The sequence below is a fragment of the Pelobates fuscus genome, chromosome 2 (assembly GCF_036172605.1).
Source record: "Pelobates fuscus isolate aPelFus1 chromosome 2, aPelFus1.pri, whole genome shotgun sequence".
NCBI classification, from domain to species: Eukaryota; Metazoa; Chordata; class Amphibia; order Anura; family Pelobatidae; genus Pelobates; species Pelobates fuscus.
In genome coordinates, this window is record NC_086318.1 from 110,177,892 (window position 1) to 110,203,180 (window position 25,289).

General features: G+C 38.5%; 1 protein-coding gene across 1 annotated transcript; it reads left to right on the forward strand.

Annotated features, from left to right (window-relative positions):
* Positions 1 to 12,348: 12,348 nt before the first annotated feature.
* LOC134585332 (extracellular calcium-sensing receptor-like) lies at positions 12,349 to 24,983 on the forward strand. Its single transcript, XM_063440741.1, has 6 exons — positions 12,349 to 12,446; positions 14,228 to 14,513; positions 17,371 to 18,165; positions 18,964 to 19,176; positions 19,626 to 19,749; positions 24,070 to 24,983. Exons 1-6 carry the CDS (start codon positions 12,379 to 12,381, stop codon positions 24,981 to 24,983), a joined length of 2,400 nt encoding a protein of 799 aa, XP_063296811.1. The 5' UTR covers positions 12,349 to 12,378.
* The last annotated feature ends 306 nt before the right edge of the window (positions 24,984 to 25,289 follow it).

Consider the following 25,289-nt stretch of genomic DNA (forward strand, 5'->3'; position numbering starts at 1 on the left):
TAATTCAACAGGGGTAGTCTACCTTCTCACCTGTAAATGCAGCAAAAAATATGTAGGGAAAACAATACGTCCCTTAAAAAGACGCATGATGAAACATATCCATTCAGTTACATCTGAAAGAGACACCCCTGTTGCTAGACACGCTAGATTACATCACAGCGATTCACCTAGATGCTTTAAATTTGTCGGTGTTGAAATGGTACTAATGGGGAAAAGGGGAGGCAATCTGGATCTGATCCTCAAAAGGAGAGAATGCTTTTGGATTCACAAATTGGACACTTTGTTTCCAAATGGCCTCAATGAAGGCTTTACGTTTACCCCTTTATTGAATCTTAGTCCCCTTTCTAATGTGTATATATTAGTTTACTTGTTACTATCTATATTTATTCAATAAGTATATCATAATCATGAACCATTGAGGACAATATATAGTTACATGGATTATATGTAACTATTGAGCTATTTTTCCTAATTTGAGCTAAAATGATGTGCATCATATGACTTTAAAGAAATCCCTTTATAATACACCTTTATAATAGTAGTTATATTCACTTAACACTGTTGCTTTCGATTCACCCTCTATCATCTATAATATAGTCTAGATTTTTGTTTATATTGACTATAGTTACAGGGATTGGTATTTCTAATTTGTAGGGTTAAAACTGTATTTTACAGCATTATATATATACTGTTTAACACCATGCAACTCTGTTATAAGTTTACTTTTTTGAATATATATTTTTTATGTTGGTGCCAGTGTTAAGTGACTTTTTGGGATCTGATGTCAGACTATGACACCACTTTGAAAACGAGAGGTGAGAGACAGTGTCCATGCAGGGCCGGTGCTAGGATTTTTGACTACACAGGCGAAGATGCATTTTGACGCCCCCCTCCCCCGCACCCAAAAAAATCCAATGCATCTTCACCTCTGTGTCTCGTAGCCCCCCTTTTGAATTTTACCCCCATTAGTGTTGCATATCCACTCTCTTACCCCTCTGGTCCCTTTGTGCCTGCACCCCCCTTTAGTGTGTCTCATACAACCCATCTTATGTATTTCTTCCCCGTCAGCCCCTTTCTTCCCCCCAGTCCTTTTCTATCTCTCTTTTTCTCCCATATAGACATAGACATAGATACAGGCAAAAATACATACATGCACAAATACACAAACATACAGACACATAGCCATACAAGCACACAGACATAATTATTCAGGCACACAGTCACAAAGATATACAGACACACAGTCATAAAAGGCACACAATCAAACAAACACAGTCATACAATTTACACATACAGGTACATTGTCGTACAAACACAAACATACATTCATACAGACACAGGCCCACACAAAAGTACAGACACAGACAAAGAAACAGAGATTGGCATACAGAGACATACATACACAGTGATACAGAGACATACATACGCAGACAGTCATAAAGAGACATACAGACAAGGCATACAGAGACATACATACACAGACAAACAAAGAACCCTGCACACTGATACCGTGTAAATGCTCCGGCCATCCACAGTGATAGATGCTCCGTGTCAGGCAGTCATCGCTGGATCCACCGGTAAAGTCTTCAAAAGGAATAAACGCAGGCAATACTCCAATAGTAAGGATGGTATATTTATTGATAGGTGAACCACCCCATAGAAAGTGTGACGTTTCAGCTCAGCAGAGCCTTAATCATGCAATAATGCTCTGCTGAGCCAAAACATTGCACTTTCTTTGGGGTGGTTCACCTATCATAAAATATACCATTATTACTATTATAGTGTTGCCTGCGTTTATTCCTTTTGAATACATACACAGATCGTCATACAGAGACATACAGACTGTATGACGGTCTGTGTATGTACACAGGATGGCTAAAAGATAGATCCCCATCTGTCGTGCAACTTCAACAATGCTTGGAAAGCTGGGGCTCTACCGATTCCCCATGCTTGCAGGATTGTATTTAGCACGTTGCAGTATTTGTGTGTTTGACTGTAAGCATGTGTTTGTATAGAGTATGTTTGTGTGAATGTAGGGGTGAGTTTGTATGTAGTGTTTGCGTTTGAATGCAAGCATGCATTTACGTGTAGTGTTGGGTTTTTGAATGCAGGTGTTTGTTTATATATAATTTTGGTGTCTGATACAGACGTGTGTTTGTATGTAGTGTTGACATTTGAATGCAGGGGTGTGTTTGTATGTAGTGTTGAAGTTTGCATGCAGGTGGTTATTTGTGTGTAGTGTTGGTGTTTGAATGTTGAGATGTATGCACATATACACATACACTGCCACACACGCACACACACTGATACACATACACGAAGATACACACACTGACACATATGCAGATACACAAACTGATACACATTCAGATAGACAGACACACATATACAGATACACACAAACACTGACAGACATACAGACACACTGACAGACATACACACACGGACACTGACAGACATACACACACAAGACACTGACAGACAGAAACACACACAGACACACTGACAGACAGATATATACACACACAGACACACTGACAGACAGAAACACACACAGACACACTGACAGACATACAGGCACACTGACAGACATACACACACACACACAAAGACACACTAGCAGACAGACATACACAGACACACTGACAGACATATAGATACACACATACACACAGACAGACATACACACACGGACACTGACAGACAGAAACACACACGGACACTGACAGACAGACAGATATATACACACACAGACACACTGACAGACAGAAACACACACAGACACACTGACAGACATACAGGCACACTGCCAGACATACACACACACACACACACACACACAAAGACACACTAACAGACAGATATATACACACACAGACACACTGACAGACAGAAACACACACACACACACACTAACAGACATACATACACACACACACACATGCTGATCAAAAAATACACTTTTCTAGCCAAAGACAGGAGGGTGGCTTACCTGGGGACTGCTGGCTCAGGTAGTTGGGAGTTGGAGCTAGTCCTGCCCAGCCCCTCTCCTATCTGCAGTCTTCTTTGGAGGAAGTCCTCCCATGCTCACATGAAGGTGGCCAGCGGTAGCACCGCCCCTGCTGGGCGCGCTGTGTGCTACAGAGGGAGCAGGGATATGACGTGTTCATATCCCCGCCCCCTCCACACAGTCCACGGCAGGAAGGAAAACTGGTCTGTGGGGATGCTGCTGCCGCTCAGCCACGCTACAAGAAGTGACCGGCAGGAGAGGGGAGCTGTGCGCTTCCCTCCTGCCGGTCACCCCGACATTTGCACCCCCCGGGCCGGTGCGCCCTAAGGCAGCCGCCTGTGCCGCCTTATGGACGCGCCGGCCCTGTGTCCATGGCAACACAAAATACATGCATTTTCGTGTTCGGCACTAAGCTCCGCCCACTCTAATCCGATTGGCGCAATTACGGATGACTGTCAGAAGGGAATAATCATTCTGACTGGGGGCGTTTAAACGTAACGCCGCCCATTGCCTTGCTGATAGACTCGACTTTAACGCCGTTTTAGGTATAAATACACGCTCAAGTTAGTACCCTCATTGATAGCCTTTGAGAAAGGCGCTCGTTTTAGTGCCGAAACACGTTAGGCTCATTATGATTTTTTAAATCACAGCACTTTTTATTTTAGCACTAAATGGGGTGTTTATTTAGTTTATGGGGAGTAGAAGCCGGATTTGAGCGAAGTTTAGCAAGGGGTTTAGCCTTACTTTGATTATATAGCCTTTCTTTACACAGGATAGCATTTGATAGCATTTAGACATTATGTGCTACATTGTAGCGAGGTTTATATTTTTTTCCTACTAGCTGTTCTAAGTGTATAACTTTTTTGCTATTCCTAATGTTCTGCTATTACTGGGGCTGGAGGGTTAATATGTTTCTACTATAAGACTATGGAGTAGTATTTGCTCGTTGACTCTATATTAGGGAGTTCTATTCAGCCTTTATTTTAGGCTCCACACATACTCTCATTCTTTATACTGGGCACTCATATGTCATATAGTAACATCTAACCTCCTAATTGCCCCTTCATTTGGCTTCCCCACCCTTCATAGCCCACTGAGCTTCATCTTCTCCTCCTTGAGTGTTTTTTATTTATTATTTATCAATTTATTTTTTTGTTTGTGTTTATGATTAATAAATGTATGTTTTTTAAAGTAACAGTGTACTCAGACAAATATCCTATTTGTGTATCCTGGACATTTTTGTCCTAGGATCACTTTCTTTTCTTTTTATCACTGTAACCTCACAGCAGCTTTAGTATCACAAATATCAGTCATATGTTGAAGCTTATTAAGATTCATATAAGGGTTAATTTAATACCACAGTTTTCAATAAAGGAAAGATCACTATTTTATAATCTAAAGTTTCTAAATACAATTTCACGTACATCTTATCCATCCTATTTAAAAAAAATCTTTAACGCAACAGGATAAAGCAGACCCCAGGGACCATGCCACGGATGCCCTGGGGGTCATCTTTGATAACTTCTGGTCCATGCTGCTTGATCGCACAAAACGGACACAAGCCACAGGGGAGCCGGACAGAGGAGAACACAAGCGCAACACAAAGCGACCTCAGCGGCCTCCTAAAAGCTGACAGTCACTTCGCATCAACCTGACTGCGCCAAAGAGAAAACTGCTACTGCCTAAAGTATACCGACGGAGAAAGCGGGCTGCAGGTGACCACCTTATCCACCGCCGCCGTGCAGAAACAGCTAATGTACCATCACCGCCTGGCAGTATTTACCTGGGAAAACCATCAGGACCACCTGTGAGTCGTCCCTCGCGAGACCAGAGGAGAAGAATTGCTTTACCTCACAGGGGAGCCGCTGCCTTGCGGGCAGATATCAAGCTGGTCGGTACGGGTCCACCAGCTACCACACAAACCCGAGACACAAGATATAGAATGGCCCGCGACGCTGAAGCTCACTGGGACACATCTGCTGGAGTCCTGCTTTTGCCGACTGAAGGAGTTGACTGACTCTCGAAGCCCCACGGCGAGATAGCCTGCTGCCATGCCACCAGGACTACACAGCCATAATGGACAATGCCTCCGACCATTATTGTTAATGCCTAGATCCCAGAGGTTAAGTTATATTAGAACGCTCAACAATATGCGTGCTAAGCCACAATAGCCACCACTGTAATCTAGAATGTACATATCTACTGCCGTGAGACCTACTAATACTGTCGTTAATATGTATAGCACAGACAAGGTATCATTGTCATTTTCAGAGCCAGTTAGTCATGCATACTGTAACACTAAATATACATATAGATGTCATATATAGTATGTAGCATGGAATTTCTAGCACAACTAACTAAAGAAGCATAGCCTGATACCCACACTATCTACAAGCAATGTATCTACAGAAATACCACGCAATGTAATGCTACAGAATAGATAATACCACGCACATAGTCAGCTGATCTAGCTTGAAAGTCTACGCTCTCACACCACCAACTATCAAATTACTCTCTCTTGCTAACCTTAACACTTAATGCTAACCTGTTAAGCAAGTACTTGTATTATCTTATTACTTAACCTTAATGTCAGTCTACATTCTGATCTTCAACGTTTTATGTAGCCTGTTATACTGACATAGCTACTGTTTAACCCTGAACCAAGCATGAAAATTATAAAAAAAAAAAAAAAAAAAAAAAAAAATGTAACCCATGTCGATTAACCCAAAATGGCCGGTACCTGCTGTTGTGGCAGTGCCAGCATGTTTGTCATCACTATGCACGCCAAAATAAAGAATTAAAAAAAAAAAAAAAACTCTTTTTTACTTACCTTGTTTTTTACTTACCTTGTTCCAATGCCAAGGCTACCGCTGGGATGCTCACCACTTCTTCCAAGACGACATAGCAATTGGACCATGTCCGCAATGGTCCAATCCCATGCTCCTCATATAGGAGCTTTGGGGACTTCATGTGCATGTACGGCGAGAACCACACACACATTCAAACTTTCACATAGGAAAGAATTCAATCAATGCTTTCCTATGTGGCGTCCGCGTCATGTCATCGCGTTTTACTCAGTCTGTGCTGAGGAAGCCGATTATTAAAATATATTCATTTTTGCTATTCATTCTTCTATTATGCCATCACAAAAGTAAAATAGCATCGGCATAACCCAAAACAATAGAAATAAAACCACCACCTACTTAATCTTTTCTATGTGATAATTGTATCTATATTAAAGGTCTTTTTCCGCTTTCTATCCATTTCTAATGTATTTCCAATAAGTACTCTTGGAAATTAAATATCAAATTTGCCATTGAGTTGTCAAAACATGTATTGCACCCTCTATCACTACTAAACAAAATCACTGATATATCGAAGAACGCTATGGAATGAATTCTACAAACTGCTGACCAAAAGTACGTCATAGACAATTCAAGGTTAAAATATGTTAATGAATGTGAAGCAAATCACTGTAGAAAATAATATAGCTTTAATTGTAATCACTCTGAACATCAAAATAGCTGGTATTCCTCATTCTCCCTGCAGATGAAAATTTCATGCCTACTGAATTGTTGTTTGATCGAATGGGCATTTGAAAGAAACCATGAGGGCATTGCAACATTTAAATGACATTATACACAGTGCACAGAATCAGTGCAATGATTTGGAAATCTTCTCACCATAGAGATGGTAAAACAGAAATAATAATCTATTTAATAGCATTGTGTTGTTATGTCACTTTCCCAAGAAGAATGGCAAGGTTTTACTAATACTGTAAAGCACTCGTATATTTCTGTGCTTCGTTCAATTTGAAGTTCAGAGAAGTATTTAACCTAAGGTTAAGAGACGTGATGGATAATATTAGTGCAAAAGGTTTTTCAAGTGGATTGACCTTGAATTATATAGAAGGATTAAACATTGACAGCCGTGGGGAATGTTTTTTTTTTGTGTTGGCACTAGTTGATATGAATGGTTTCACTATAGATAGTATAGTATTATAGTATAATCTATAGTAATTAAGGTCCAGGAAATGAAAATAATGTATTCAGTAACAGGGTGGTTTTTATATAATTTACAGCATGCACACTGATGTACATTCAGGAACAATATGGTTTACGGTGCAAGCGTACCAGCACTGGATTATCCAAAATATAATTGGTGTTACACTTGTCAATGGGTGTGGGGTAGCTGGCGCTGCGGTAGGAATGTTGATAAAGATAATTAGAATTTTTTGGAAATGTAAAGAGGGAATATGTTTCAGAATCCAATAATAGAGTTCCTCAGTAATGTGTGTGTTTATGAAAGTATTGCAGAGTTCCAAAGTGACCTGCAGTGTGCGTAACATTATTACAGAGCACCACAACAATGCATGGTGTGAATGATGCAAGTGAAAAATGTCTGAATGTCATAGAATCCCGAAATAGATTACAGAGCAGCTCAATATCCTGAATAAAAATCTTTAGTCCTAGGTTTACGCATCGTGACATTTACCCCAGTTCATTTCACTCTCTTAGATGTTCCTCTATAGACAGATTTTACTACTATGTTAATATTACCTTTATACATATCCTTTTATGATTAGATCGTACCATCTCACATCAAGTACTTAATGATTTACCCTTTGACACTAGACTTTCCTATAGACTCTGTACACTGTATGACTTTATTACTGTCATGGTACCTGCCACTCACACCTCCTTCTTCTCCAGCAATTTCGGCACTTTGGACGCCAGCTGCGATAGCCCCGCCCCTTTTATGACGCGGCGCAACTCCGCCGACGTCATGACGTCAATGACGTCACGACCCGCGGGAAATCTCAAACCAGGACGTTCTGGGGGCGTGGATATCAATTAAAGAGACAGGGTATAAAAGGTACTCACTTACTGTGGTGGTACCTGTCGTGGTTTCAGCTTGCCTGCCCCTTCAGTGTGTTTATATTCTCCTAGTGTTCTACGGTCTTGACTTGGATTGTTTCTTGACTTTGCTTACCTCTCCTATCCTTATACTAGGCTCGGCTTACGCTTACGTGTCTTCTCATTCCCTTGACCTCGGTTTGTCCCTGACCATTCTAAAATAAATGAGTCATTAAAGATCCCCATAGGTCCTGGGAACAAATAACAAGTTTTTTACATGTATGAGTGTTTATAAGATGCATTGGTGGGTGTTTTCTTGCTAGTAAGCCCTCTGGTATTGTCCATAAGTATCTTGCTGTTTCTAATGGAGGAACATCCTCTTCCCTATGTATGATTCCTGCAAACATCACCACAGAACACAGGGGAGAAGACAATGAAAAGTGGTGGTTGTAATAGAAACAAAAATCAATAAACATTTTATCAGAACCGCTTCACATTTATTGATTCCATCATCTTCTGTTCTTCACATTGTTTGCTAGGTGTCACTGTCTGTCGCTCCGGTAATAAATCATGATTAAAACAAGAGAAAGAATTTTACTGAAATCTACCAAGGCATTTTATGGAGTGTAACTATAGGCAGGATTTATATTAACTTAGAGATGTTAATAAAAAATAAAAAATAACCCCATGTCAGTAGTAAACAAGTCCATATCAAACATCTGACATTTAATATTTCAGCCATCACACAACAAGACCTTGAACATATCAGAAGGTAAATGACATTACATTTAACCAAAAACTAAGACTATAACACAGACTAGAAATTCATTTTTATTCACTATTCCGTTCACCTGAATGGAGAGCATAGTAATAGAAGCGACTGGACAACATTTTAACTGGCGCAGATGCAAATATGTAAACCTTCAGGGATGATGTGTGTTTAACTGCCAGGAAATGAACTCTGTACAATAAGTTGATGTGAATGTCGATTACTGTCCTCTGTTTATTCATGTGAAACCAAATCATTTCCACAACACATCGCTACTGGGATTTCCTGCAGTGCTGCCACCTACTCAATCAATGTGGACAGTGGGACACGGAGTAGCAGAGTATAACACAGGGAGGAAGCAATGCTGGGATTGACACAGAGGCTGTTAATATGGAAACTTGGTTAAAGACGAAAACTAGGGCAAAGCTAAAGTCAATCTTAAAAGAATTGAAAATACGTTATTCTTTAGATCTAATGTTAACTCTCGATTTAGTACCCAAGGCCATAACATGAAATCTGCAAGGGTTAATAACTAGAGTGTCAGCTTTAGTTATCAGCTTTTAAAGAAAATGTCATACTTTAGGCCTAAATAATTAAAGAAGGTATAGAGTTGGCTTGGAGATTTAAAAAAAAAAAAAATAATAATTATAATTTTTATTTCTGTTATTTTGGCATAACATTTGAAATGTATTCTGAAATGACTTGGAATTTCTACTAATGGAATCTTTAGTGGAAAACCCTGGCACACTTTGCAGATGTTATATTTATTTTCGCCATTGTTTAGCAGATCACTGCTGCAATTGTCACGCACACGTCCTCCTCACTACTTCTTTATGAGTAGCATCTGATCTGGCAAATGTTACCAGGATTGATGACTTCACAGTAAGCAGATCTGAATACTGTGAGGAGTCACACGTGATTGCAGGTATGTTTAATCGAGTTTTTACAAATATTTTATTCATTACTTTCAGGGGGGTCAGTATTCTAACAATCCTAATTAAAATAATATATATATACATATATTACACAAGATCCAGCGCACTCACTTATCCACGAAACAGCAACTTCAATGCTGACAGATTTTATTAGGTTTTTTTTTTTTTTTTAAATAAAAAACTTAATCTAGGCAAAAATAATGGGGGTTTAGTTACATTATATGATCATACATTGCATAAGCCTGCCACAACGTCAATGTACCCCATTCTTGGCAGGTCCTACTCTCACAGTCTAATGTCTGCTCTTATGAGATTAACCCTCTTACTTGAGGGGAAAAATCCATCTGGGGCTCTTTGCAGTACAAGGCTAAATAGGGCCCTGAAATTAGGTACCTGTGTATATATATATATTACATTGCTAAACGTAAATACACACACCAGTAAAGCCATGGGACTTGCTTTTCCCACAGAAATCTCACTTTAAAAGTGCTCTCACTACTGCAAGGGATTCTGGGTAGGCATATGCAAATGAGCTCAACAAAGAACCACATTTTTGCCTCATATTTCCACTTTATATATGGATTCCTTGGAGTATGTGTCTGCTGTATACAACAGCTTTGAAACACAACTCAGGAAGAGGAGCAAAGCATAACAAAAAATAAGAAATCTGAGACTCTACCTTAATATAGTTTAACTCCAAACAACCATGGTGCTGCACAGTGTGAAGATTATATGAGAGATGAAGAAATGAGAGCACTCAATGGATTTTTTTTAGAAAAAAATGAATTAAATAATATTAAAATGAAAATAATCGACGTTTCAACCCGCAGGTCTTTATCAAGATAAGTGCAAAGCACTTAAAAAGTACAGTGTATTTATAAGACATAAAGTGCCCAAAAAATGATAACTTACCCAGTGCAGGTGTTTCACCTTAGTCTGTGTCCTGATGCCATGTAGTGTGGGGAGATCAACTGCGCATGCGTGGAAGGACGTACACGTGATGACGGGAAGCGTGCACCGTAGCTACTTCCGTGGTGACGGAACCATAGTGATGCTATAGAAGCGATATGTGCAATAAGTGCGTGTGATAGATAAGAAAAATGGAGCTTCTAATAGGAGGATCCAATATGTCTACCGGTAAGATAACCTAATAATGAGAATACGGTGTAGTGCAAATTGATGTATGAAAGGACAGACCAAAAAAATAGAACACAGATGTAGAAGTGAGAACAGGATGTGAAAAGGATGGTGACCATACATCATTGTCAGATAAATGTTTTTAAGTATAAAGGGACCTCTGGGTATCAAAACTGTAAGCCAAAATAGCCAAATTAGGTAAGCTAAGAGAATTAACCCTATTATCCTTAAAGGAACACTATCATTAAGAATACAAACCAGCATTATTAATGCTATAGTGCCCCTGTCCCTCGATATATACATATACTTCCACCATATGATACAAAAATGAATAAAAGAAAAGTCTACTTACCGCTTTCTCACCTCTCTACTTTCGGAACATTCATTATGGAGGCATTGCCTCCTCTGCCCATGGTCCAGTCCAGTGTTCCTCATAGATGGCACGCTCCATTCATGCATCCAAGCTTGCCCACAGGAATGCATTGGATTCAATGCTTTCCTATGAGCTTCTGCGTCATGTGACATTTTACTTGGTCAGTGCATAGAAGGTACCTCACGACACTATTAGCAACCCTAACCCTAATCTAAAAAACTGCAGTGTTTAATATTGCAGGGTTAAAAAGACAGGACCACTGCACCCAGGCCACTTCATAAAATGTAAGCAAAATCACTTGTCTAAATTAACTTGGTGTTAGGTAATTTTTACAGCATTATGAAGTCATTTGTCATACATTTTGGTATAATAAAATGTGTCCTCGTTTTTATTGTGTTTGTTTTTTTCGGTTAGTTTGTTTCTCGATGTTTAGAAAAGGGCAATAATAATTCCTTATTCTTCAGAGGAACCCTTAATAGCCACGGCGTACTGTTATGTTTTAGTGGAAATGTAGGAAAAAGAAAGCATATAAATGATAAAAGGAGGGAGATTAGAAGGTATAGGAATTGTTAGCAGGTGAAGCTAGTGTGGCATACAAGTTTATAGAACCATTCAGAATACTAAATATCGAAACTATATTCTGAGCTTTTTTATAGAGTCTGGAGGGAAAAGCACACAATGCTTATTAATTTGTAATTTCATTTTGAGGTTTGTGCAAAATGAAAACACATGTTTTATTTATAATATAATGCATTTTAATGTACTGCGTTTTGTAGAATTGTGATGACACAAACTGGGCTGAGTTTGCACCTTACGCCCTGCTTTCAACATTATGCTAAACGTAACACAGCTACCGCTTTCCAAATAAGAAATTATTTTTTATAACCTTAGTTCCAAACGCATGTATATTGTATAACACTGCCTGGTAGGAACAGAAAACCAGCTCACAATGCTACACTTAATAAGATATGCCATGCCTAGCTCAATTTGAGGATTATCCATAGGGAGTGTGTTTTAGCTCATTAGCTGTTCTCAGCTGGAAAAAGAGCTTCTTCAGGCATGAAAAGTTATCTATAAATTGTAAAGGCTTCTTGCAGGATAAAGGAACCTTTTTGATCTGGTGATGGGTGCCTACTGTCAGAATGAATTTCAAGCAGGTATTGTTAAGATTGAGATTCCTTTTTTTAATAAGCATCGCAGCTGATAAACATATCAAGCCACCATGCACATTGAATGGACATTTTGACCTACCAGGTATAATTAGGAAAGGAGAGGTGGACATTGGGGGAATCTTTTCAATGCATTATGCAGAATCACAGCCTGAAGTTTCGTTTAGAGAAGAACCAAACAGATTAATATGCAGTGGGTGAGTAACAGACTGTTAGAATTTTATGCAAACAAAAATTTCTGAAAAATGAACCGTAATCTATAGAAAGCTGGACTTAAACTTGCTCTTACATTAAGGCTTTTCCGCAGATGCCTATTCATTTCTTAATAATGGTAACAGAGTTTTTGAGACAATTAATCATTAGCTACATTGGGGAAATTTCACTAGGAAACTTTTCTCAGATATGTGCAGACAAAACCTATTTTTTTTTATCAGTGCTAAGCGTATCCAAACATACGTTGCTTAGGTATGTACAGGTAAGATGTTATACATAATACAGATTAAAGAACAGCGCACACATAACAATAGTTTTACATTTTTTAAGGCTACTTAACGTCACCAATCTCAGCAAACAAATATGGTGATTTAGCTCCACCATATTTTGTTAAGGCCATCAGTACTACACAGTACCCCAATATCGCTGGATCCTACACTAATTCAAACGTGGGAGACAAATTAAAAAGTGCTAGTGCTAAGGAAGCTAAAGTGTATTTTAATATTCTGTTGTAAGGTCATTGTGAATATATATAATGCAAATTTAATGTGATAGACACAATTGTTTTTACTATGTAAGTTTGGAATTCAGACCAGATTCCTTTTGGGTTGAGCATCCCGCCCTGGCCCACTTGGAAGTGACCACAGGGTAGTATAAACTTGAAGAGGTATTGAATAGCAATGTCGCTTTAATTGTAATTTTCATAGAGCAGATATATGATGTGCATTGTGAGTACATACATCAAAGCACTATCACTATAATTGTTTTGTTTTGACACTGCATTTTTTTTATTGCGTTTATTACATTAATTTTGCATTATATATATTCACAATGCTCTTACAACATATTATTAAAATACACTTTAGATTATTTAGCACTAGCACCACTTCATTTGTCTTCCACATTGGAATTAGTGTAGGAACCACCGATATTGGGGTACTGTGACGTAATGGTGGCCTAACACAATATGGACATATGGTGGAACAGAACCCCATATTTGTTTGCTGATAAAAGTGATTTTAGGTAGCCATAAAAAATGTAAAATTGTATTTGTATGTGTGAGCTGTTCCTTAATCTGTATTATCTATACATTTTGGTCACAACGGCAGCACCATTCCTGCAAAATGCATGTTCTGGGCATGCCCCCAGTTCTCTTTTGTCTTTGCTGGTTAGATGTTATGACATTTGGTCTTTATAGTCATGTGTTGAAATCAAGAACTACTAAAAGGTACACACACACATCTGCCGCCCACATGCTATTGGGCATGAACTACAGTCTGTATTTTGCTACTTTGTAAACCTCAGAAAGTCTTACATGCATTAGACAAGCATTAATAATGTCATAGTTTGTCATTGATAAGGAACAATGTTATTTATAGCTATTGAGCTAGGAAGCTAATGTCTAGAACAGCTTAGGTTCTCTTTCCCTGTACAGATATATATTTTTGCCCCTCAGTATTCTTAGTCTATCAGTGTCCCGTTAAGATAGAAATCGTTGACATACAATTGCTATGCATTTAAAGGTATATATCTCAGTATTCACTAAACACCTTTGGTTTAGGATAAACTTGGTAAGAAATTCCATATATGACTATATTCTGGCTCTTTTCAATCATCCTGAGGATTTTCTAACTCTACAGATGAAAGTCAAGACTCACAGTATACATAGTAATGTGTACTATTGTTATCCATTTTAGAATATCAGTTCAGGATGGATTACTGTTTTACAGTACTGTAATATGCAGGAATATACACTTTCTTTCAGTTTTAGTCAAAGTGACTTCCAGGCGGCACAAACAATGATGTTTGCCATTGAAGAAATAAACAGAAATGATGCATTGCTTCCTAATGTGACGTTGGGATACAGAATCTATGATGTTTGTCACACCTACTTCCAGGCAACGAGAACAGCTCTATCCATGACAACTGGGATCGGTATTACTGCAAATAGATGTTCACCATTTCCTTTGGTGGCTGCGATCATTGGAGGAATGTGGTCTACTCAATCTATTGCTGTGGCAAGGTTGGTGGGAGTTTTCAACATGCCAGTGGTATGTCCCAGCTTCACATTTTCCTATTGTATATATATAAAATTGTTATTTGTGTATAAAAGGAATTCTAATAAAAATTGGAGCAATATACAATATATGTAGCTTATAACAAAAAATGGGCGTTGTCATGTCTCTTGATTTCATCACTATCGCAGTGGGATTTTCTGCAGATTTAGGTCTTTTATGAATGAAAACGAATGTTGAAGTTATCACAGTGAATTGTCATGTACAATGTACCAGCTATTTCCCATACAAAATAGAAAAATGTATCTCTAATGATGGGTCTTATAGTCTACATAGTCTGCAGTATTTTATTTAATCGAATATGTAGACTTTTATTCCAGTAACAAATATATTGTGACCAAAACTTTATAACTACTGTAAATGTTATTTCAATTAAAATACCACTCCACACAAACATAAAACTTTAGCTTGCTGAAGTGCTTTATGTGTGAAGAGTGTGTCCTCTTTATTTCATTACATAAAAAGCGCAGATTTCAATAGAAATTTACACTTTTATAAATTAACCTTGTTACACCCCCTGGCTGTCAATCAGGCAACCAGTCCTGTTACTTCCTGACAGGACTGGTTGCATGATTGACAGCCGTGGGGTTATTAGATGTACTAACATTTAAAAATACATACATACATGTTTTCATTGGGGGAATATTTACTTAATAGTGATTTTTTAAATTTATATTTGGGCAGAGAGGTGTCCCTTTAACATTATCAGTTTCTAGTATCTATTATTGTTTATATATTTTCACAGATTTTCTATGAAAGAAAAAGGTGCAATTTTAGTTTAGACTCAATTAAAATATTACTGTGCTTATTTAATCTCATGGTGTCCAACTTGTCCTACTTTAAAGGACCACTATGGTCCCAGGAACACAAACTAGTTTTCCTGGCACTATAGTGCCCTGAGGGTGCCACTCCCGCCGGGCTGAAGGGCGAGGAAGGGGGTTAAACACTCACTTTTCTCCAGCTCCGGGCTCCCTCTGCGCTGGGGACTCTCCTCCTCCTTAGGTCGTCATCAGCTGAATGCTCACACGCGCGCATTCAGCCAGTCCATAGGAAAGCATTCTCAATGTTTTCCTATGGACGCTGGCGTCTTCTCATGTGAAAATCACAGTGAGAAACGCAGAAGCACCTCTAGCGGCTGTCAATGAGACTGCTATGTTTACAGCAGGCAGGGTTAATCCTAGATGGACCTGGCACCCAGACCACTTCATTAAGCTGAAGTGGTCTGGGTGTCTATAGTGGTCCTTTAAGAACATTTTAAAAATATGCAGCATTTATAAAAATCTAGATGAAACCGTTTAGTCCATATAATATATCTTTATAATAAAGATAAAGTAAGAAAGGTGCATGCGGTATAGGTTAACTGTATATTATACAGAATAAGAAAAGCTCACAAGGATTATTCACAGTGCTCCAGCCACTTGCACTCCAAATAAGTAGAGTGTTCAGCCACTCTCCCAAGTACCTGCAGGTAATCAGGTCAGTCTCCCACTCCTCTTTAATAACAGTCCTTAAATCCAAAAAGAGAGATGGTGCAAACTTGAACAATGGGTGAAAAGGTAAGGCCTGTGCAAGCCATATTTATTAAATGTTGATCCATATTAAGCAAATGTAGGTGGTCTACGATAACTACATATTATAGGCTCAGTGATGAGTTACTTAACATGTATTAACACGAAGGTAGTTATCTGGTGTTTCACTACATCCAGTTCTGCAGGATTTCACAAATATCATAATGTTTTAATTAAAACGGAATAGAGGCAAATTGACTCCACTTCAAGCAGTACTATTTATGTATTATATACTATCTCTAAGACATCTGGAATTCTGCAGCTGCTTGTCTTGTATATGGATCCGTGCCATCTTTCAACGACTCTAGCCCTTCCATCCGCTCAAGACATATGGTCTACATTAAAGACAAGAACCCTCCTGACACCTTACTACAGAACACATGGTGCTCACTTTTGTTGCTACAGTTCTAACACGAACTGTTTTGTACAAAGCTCCCGAATGCCTCTTGTAAAACATTTATCTGTAGAATAGGTTCTACTTGATATCTGATTAGTTGCTTTTTATTGGGTAAACAAATATACTCTCAAGTTTAGTGTGTCTTAACCCATGGGTTATGAAATAAAGTTAAGCCCCCATACTGTTTCAATGGGTCCCAGGAAAGTTAGAACAGAGAAATCATTTTCATTAGGTTACAGGTTACTGCCCACAATATATCATTTACTGTAATTCTATGCTTTCTCCGGTACAATGAAAACCATTTGACACTAGTGAAATTCTAATAAAGGTGTACTGTTAAATATATTTTGTTAAATATTTAAGGGGTCACAGAAGCAATTTGCAATTAAAGAGTATATTGTCAATAATAATTTGGATTCCTGAAAAAAGCAAACGTGACTTGCTGTTTTACGAAAATGAATACATAAGTAAAATTGGAACATTAGATACTGCATTAGAACTTTTACAGTGATCAGAAAACATAACTAAAAGTAATTACAGAGTTTTAAAAATATCAAGAAAATGCTACAGATTTACACAGTGAGCTTGACCTCAGAGAGTCTATTTATTATTTTTTTTTAGACTGCTCGGATTTTTTGACAGAAATCTGGTGATGATATCCAAATAATCATTGCATCATAGTCCCTTCAATAAGCTCTAGTGCTTAAGGTCCTTTAAAGTGTCCCTTTAAAATGTTGTTTTATTACGAATTGAAAACATTTCTAAAAATAGGTTGGTACTGATGGGACTAATCTAGCAGATGGTGGATCCTTATATTATTATTCTATAATCTTTCTTATTCATGATCTAAAAATGTTTTCCCCTGTAGATCAGTTACTTTTCCTCATGTGCTTGCTTAAGCGACAAACACAATTATCCGACTTTTCTTCGTACTATCCCAAGTGATTTGTTTCAGTCCCAAGCGCTAGTACAGCTGGTTAATTATTTCAAGTGGACATGGATTGGCATAATAAGTGAAAATAATGATTATGGACAGGATGCTGTTGGCTTGTTTAAAAATGAAGCAACTAAATCTGGCATCTGCGTGGCTTTTTCTGAAATTATCCCGACAGTTTCCACTCAAGGAAAGGTCTACCAGATTGTAAAAAAAATCTCGATCTACAAAGTCAAAGTTGTGTTAATAATTTCTACTGAAGTATCTGTGGGATTAATCATCAGAGAGGTATACCAACAAAATATAACTGGAATTCAATGGCTTGCCAGCGAAGCATGGTCAACGTCAACACTTTTTTCTAATGAACAAGCTTATACGCACTTTGGTGGCACCATTGGGTTTGCCCTTCGGAAAGCAAAAATTACAGAATTGACAAGTTTTCTTCTTAATATCCACCCATACCAGCAAAATACTAACCCCTTCATTGTTGAACTTTGGGAAGACATTTTTAACTGTTCATATCACAGTAAGAATAACACTGCTAAGAATGTATGCACTGGTCTAGAAGATTTAAATGGAACTGACAATGTATATCTGGATGTTCAAAATCTTCGTATTTCATACAATGTTTATAAAGCTGTGTATGCTGTCGCACATGCTTTGCATAATATGTTTTCAGCACATGAGGAAATAAATTTTTCTCTTAAAGACATGTTCAGTCCTTGGAAGGTATTATTAGTAATATAATGTATTGTGTTATGTTGTTCAATATTTTTTTTTCTTTTTTATTATTAATAAAATAGTTTGTTTTCTACCATTTTCCTGGTACCATTTTTTATTTTAAATAAACTTGGCAAATGGCGCCCAAAAGAACCATGGGACTAGTCCACTAAATAGGAACCCAATAAAAGTGCATTGCCGTTAACTAAAAGCAATAGCCTGTATAATCCAAGGTGTATATATAAATACAGCAATGGTCTGAAATATAAAGCACAGAGAAAACAAAGGGCCAAGATAGCATAAAAACTTTAGTACAGACAAATTAAAAAGAGAATGTGCTTGAAGCCGCGCTTCCATGCCTTTTCATTAGTAAAATAATGGGTTTTAAGGGGTAGGGCTGAAACCACTATAGCAACTTTAATAAGATGAACGTGTTAAAGTGCCTACAGTGTTTCTTTCAACACAGGGATCTTATCAAGTGCATGATATTCTGATATTCTATGTACATCAGCAAATCTATCTTAAAATACAATATATTCTACTATAATACATATTAAATTGTATAAAGTACAGTTCTCAGCATGGGAATCTGAAGGGGGAATTGTTCTAAAGTAGCAAGAGTTTAGTATTAGCAATCAATTTATAAGAATAATATTAATATATTACCACATTCAATCTATATTTTGTATTAACAGTTTTGATGTTGGTAATTAAAATGAAAATGTATGTATTTACATGTTCCAAAAGCATAGAAATCACAAACAAAGGTAACCTTTGATGTGTTTTTTTTTTTTTTTTTTTTTAAAGCTGGTGAGATATCTAAAACGTGTAAATTTCACCACTGCTGCCGGGGACAAAGTAAGCTTTGACCAAAATGGAGACCCTTACCCATCATATGACCTGGTGAATTGGCAAAAGGAGAGCAAAACCTATGTTTTTGCCCATGTGGGAGAGTTCAGTCAAGATGAAAATTTCAGGCTAGATGAAAACATTATAGTTTGGCAAGGATCACAGAAAGAGGTACGGTAATTTTATTTCAGTTTGGGGATTAATTAGGATGGGAGTCATGCTAGAGGAACATAAAGGATATTGCATTTCTAGAGAGCCACAATGTTAAGGAGAAATCTCCTGAAAGTAAAGCCAATTGGGATTCTCCAAACCAATGAAATTCACTATATTTCTGCATTTCAAGAGTCCTCTTTCGTTTTGGGAAATTTTGGAGCTAAGTAAATTAACATCAGTTGCGGGTTTAGTGTTCCTCAAAACCATGTATTTATCTTGAAGATCATATTTCACTCACCATAACTGATACATTACTTGGAATTCAATTTGTTTGAAGGCCATGAATATAACAGAAACTCATATGCATCACATCTACTTAACCGTCACCAACTTTACTATACAGTACAGATATATTGAAGTGAACAACCACAACCAAATTGTTCAATTACTATTATTCTTTTTTCTAGGTCCCCATTTCAGTGTGTAGCACAAGTTGTCTTCCAGGCAGCAGACGCGCAGTCCAACCAGGCAGACATTCTTGCTGTTTTGACTGCATCTCATGTGAGGATGGCAAAATCAGTAATGAGTCCAGTAAGCTAATTAAATTGTTTCCCTCACAGTTTTCGTACATTCCGTTACAGTTATATGTTGTTATTTTAAAGTTAAAGGGACACTGTAGGCACCTAGACCACTTCAGCTAATTAAAGTAGTCTGGGAGCTGTAACCCTTTTGCACTTAGTGCTGCACTGTAAAACATTGCAGTTCCAGAGAACTGCAATGTTTACATTGCAGCTCTAAGTCTGCCCTCTGTGGTTGTCTACCAGACAGCCACTGAGGGCGCTTCTCGAATCCAAACGGACTTTTGGTCCGTTTTCTGATGCTGGATGTCCTCACGGACCTCCAGCGTTAGATTTTCCCCCATAGGAAACCACTGAATAATGCTTTCGTATGGGGAGGTCTAATGAGCGCGAGGCCATTGCCGTGCATGCACATTAGGTGTCGCCCGCCAATGTCAGCCTGACTCGTGGGTGGAGCCTGACCCAGTGTCGAAGGACATCAGCGCTGGATTCAGGTAAGTGGCTGAAGGGTTTTTAACCCCTTCAGCACCGCGGGAGGGGGGACGTGAGGGAGAGGGGACCTAATAACCCTATAATGCCACAAACGGCTTTGTTTTCCTGTCACTATAGGATCCCTTTAATCAGACTCCTACTGTCAAATGCTCGAAACCAGTTGACAAACACTGAGCGTATGGTGCACTACCTAAGAACTATTTAAACACCCTCTAAGCACCATAACCCCTTCTTATAGTGATTAATGTGCTTAGAGTGTGCCTTTTATCTACAAGATCATACATCGTTTGGTCAACAAGAATCAGACATACAGTCATTTGTAATATATATGACAAGGCAGGCTGCTACAGTAGCCACAAAAGATGCCTTGATATATTTTCTGAATCCCCCTTCATACATCCTCCCTGAAAACTATTCAGCAGCTCAAAGTTGTTACCTTTCTTTAATGCCCTTTAAAGCAAGCATTTTTCATGATAGAAAGAAAAAATGTTGGGTCTTTACTTTAAATATAAATATTGTTCCTTATGACAAAATGTAACTTGGTTATTTAAATGTTTTTTGAATCTATATTCATTTATATTATCTCTCCCTTCTGGTTCTTCTACACATCACTGGTTTTAATCAAATAATTCAGCTTGAAGGCTTGCAAATTCTATTGTCACTAATGAGTTTTATAAAACATGTGGGAAACTTTGCCATAATCAGAGAACGGATTGTATTTAGCAAGCAGTAAAATGTGACAAATCAGTATTTTGTTATCATCAGATTTATAATATCCTGTGTTTCACAGCCTGATATCAATTCTGCTTTGTTAGCATTAGCAACGTAATGTTCTATTAAAGACTGAGCAAAGGCACAAAAGTACATCGAAACTCATGGAGAGTTTTCTGCATGAATTATTGATTATTATTTTGATTTTAAAAGTCCAGCGTATGCCAATAGACCATGTAAACCAAGCTGTTATGAACCAAGTGCTTAAAGTAATTTCTGCTGCAGGTCTTAGTGCTGCCAACTTATCAGTATGATACCAGGAAGGTGGGGGGGGGGGGGGGAGGGGGGGGCATGCCAGTATTATCACGGGCAATATTCAAACTCTGGTAAAGGTTGTACAGACAGTTTGCAAAAGGGTGCTCTCCTAAAGAGGCATCCCTATCATGCCAAAAAATCAATAGTATATATACAAAAGGATGCACACCAACTTAATAATCAATCACTTTATTATACAATCAAATAATATATTACAACAAACACATGAAACATTATAATACGCCAGTGATACAGGCTATAAGCAACAAATCACAAAACAAAATATACATGTAACATTTACAGAGAGCATCAAAGGGCTGGACATGTGTACCTCTAACGCCCTCCCCCCCTCACCCCCCCACACCCACACAAACGTTTCATCAGCAGCAAAAGAGCCTTTCTCAAAGGAAATGCAATTTAAATAATTGTATTTTTTGGTATCTCTGAAACATTATCTGCAAACAAATTGAGCCTGTTACTATGCTAGCTACGCATCCTGTGTATCAAATTAACTTAATGCTAATTCATTTTTTTGCGTAAAGAAGTTGTTAGAGGTGGTGTTAGTAAATAAATCCGGCTCTGCTGCTTGTAGGTTTGACAATTAGAATTCCATTTACCCCATATTAAGAAGCTCCAACAATGAAAATGTAGACAGTTGACAACTGTAGAATGCGGTGGAATGAGGCGGATTTATCAGAGCAAAGCTTGAGGAAATAATAAGTCTTTAATAAGCTCCCTCTGTCAGCTGGAGCCAGGTTTAGTGGCCCCACACTGACTGATGAGCTGTGAGCAGCATTCAAAGCAGGACAGCACACAGCCATTAACAATGAAGTGGCTGAATTTCTGCATTCAGCCATGGATCGGTGACGCCATAAGTTAGCTCACCTGGTATTCACTCTGTCAGTGGGAGGTCGATAATAACCCTGAGAGGGTCTTCCTACAAGGGGGGGGGGGGGTGGCCACTAAGGAAAAGATGGAGGGGAGGGAGGAGAAACCACTAAGGGAAAGATGAGGGTGGGGGAGAGACTACTAAGGAAAAGATGGAGGGAGGGAGGAGAGACCACTAAGGGAAATATGTGGGGGAGGGGGCTGGAGAGACCACTAAGGGAAAGATGGGGGAGAGGGGAGAACACTAAGGGACAGGGGGCAAGGAGAGCACTATGGGAACTGGAAGGGGGCAGGGGAGAGCACTAAGGGTCAGGGGAGAGCACAAAGGGACAGGGGGCAGGGGAGAGCACAAAGGGACAGAAGCGGAGATCACTAAGGGACAGGAGGGCAGGGGAGAGCACTATAGGACGGGGAAGCAGGGGAGATCACTAAGGGACGATGGGGGCAGGTGAGATCACTAAGGGACAGGTGGGGAGGGGAAATCACTAAGGGATGGGAGAGCACTAAAGGATAGGAGAGCACTAAGGGACAGGAGGGGAGGGGAGGGGACAACACTAAGCCACTACACACATACACAATGCTTCCTTACACATACACAGAAACACACAATGCATGCCTACACACTCATGCTCAGAAACATACAATGCATCCCTACTCACATACAGAGACACCAAAACATACAATGCATTCTACACTCACACAGAAACACACCATGCACACATTACACACACACACAATGCATCCCTTACACACACACACACTGCTTCTCGTAATGCATCTCTTACACATACGCAATGCACCCATTACAGACACACAGTGCATTGCATTACATGCACAGAAACACGCCTTGCATCCCTTACACATTCAAACACAGATTCACAAACGGTTATCCCTATCCACTACATTCCATAAGAACACACACATACACTCTACTCCCTGTGAGCAAACTCATGGGTGGGTCTGTAGGCATAAGGCTTATGGACAGGCTTTGTAGACATGCTCGTGGTCAGGCCCTGGAGGCCCAGACCATGATCTGTGTAAGGGGCCCCAAGAAATGGAGCTGCTTCCTGTACATTGATTTTTGTGAGCACTGCCTCCAGAGAGCCTGTTTTAACACCAGACCAGTGGAGCCAGACTGCAGCCTGACCCTATCATCATCCTCTTGTCCTCATCTGGTGGTAAGCAGGCAAAACAGTATATTATTAGTGGCACTAATCTCTAATTTACCTCACATTAAAGGGACACTATAGTCACCAGAACCAATAGAGAATTCACAGAGTAAAAACTGACCAATTGCAAACTGATCAATTGAAAAATTTAGTACATTAAATATACAACCTAGTAAACACTCTTCTAAGGGCTGAATGCTATGGTTAGGGTGATTTAGGGTTAAAAGATTTTAGGTTATGCCAAGTGTTAGAGTTATGTGATTTAGGGTTTTGGTTGGGAGCTTTTGGGCCAGATTAAGAGGAGTAAGGGTTAACAAATGTAGAGTTAGGTTATATAGTGGTAGGAAATTTGGGGTTAGGCCTATGGTTAAAAGTATTAGTGTTAGTAGATTTAGAGTTATGTTTAGGAGTTTTAAGTGTAGTGTTATAGGCAGAATTAAGTAAATTAGGGTCAGGTGTGGGGTGAAAAGATTTACAAGTAAATTACTTTGAATTAGTTGTATTAGTATAAAAGTTGCATGTTTTAGGGCTTGGTATATCTTTGAATAAGGGGCAAATACATTCACATTTCAAATGTGTAGTTGACAATATAATAGATGTAAAATGTTTAAATAAGAATCAATTTTCATCCATACAATTTTCTAGCCATATGGCTTACATAATGCAAAGATAGCATTTTATGTTATGTTTCACATATCAATATTTTGCCAATATCTAGTGATTATATCAGTATATAACTAAATCATTATTGTCCGTAGATTCCTTGGAATGTATGAAATGTCCTCTAGAATATTGGTCAAACCCATCAAAAGATCGTTGTGTTCCGAAAAATCTGGAGTACATCTCCTTTAAAGAAACTTTGGGCTCTGTGCTACTTGGAGGAGCATTGCTTGGAGTAATTCTCACAATCTGTGTTGTCAATGTTTTTACATATTACAGATATAGCCCAATTGTACGAGCAAATAATTTGGACCTTAGTTTTTGCATTCTGTTCTCCATTTTATTATGTTTCCTTTCCTCGATTACCTACTTGGGAGAACCGTCTGCCCCTTTCTGTATGCTGAGACACACAGGGTTTGGGATTACCTTTGCACTTTGTATGTCTTGTGTTTTGTGTAAAACAATTGTAGTGATTGCAGTATTTAACGTGCAACATCCTGATAGCAATTTGACTTCGCTTTTTAGTTCAACAAAGCAAAAGGTATTCATTTTCCTGTCCACCACATTTCAGATTGTTGTGTGCATAGCCTGGAATATACTATCTCCTCCTCACCCTGTAAAGAAAATTACCCAAGACAGCTTTTCAATTTCTTTAGAATGTGACACTGGGTCATTGGTTGCTTTCTCGCTTGTCCTTGGATATATTGGTGTTCTAGTATGTGTGTGTTTCACTCTTGCATTCTGTGCACGGAACCTTCCATACCACTACAACGAAGCTAAATTCATAACCTTCAGCATGGTGATAGTTTCTGCTGTGTGGATAACTTTTATTCCTGTCTATTTAAGCTCCCCTGGAAAATATTTGGCGGCTGTTGAAATGTTTGCAATGTTATTTTCCAGCTATGGCTTGCTGATATGCATCTTTGCCCCAAAATGTTATATTATTTTATTTCAGCCAGACAAAAATAACAAAAAGTATATGAGGAGCAGACCTGGCTTAAGGAGAGATTGACAGATAACAGCATAACGAGGATAAACAACATAGAAAATATGGTAATCTTGCAAACAAATACTGTATTTCTAGAAGTAACTTTTCAGAATGCTCTACCAGTAAGGTTAGCTGCATTGCTATGCAGAACTTTGCCTCCATTCTTATTCACTTTTGTAAATGACACAGAATAACACAAGGGTATAATCTATATTTAAAGGGAAACTATAGTGTTACGAATACAAACATGTATTCGTAACACTATAGTTAGTAACCCCTATATTCAAAGGTAGCCCGCCTCCCGGAAGAAGTGTACCAAGTATCCAGTTC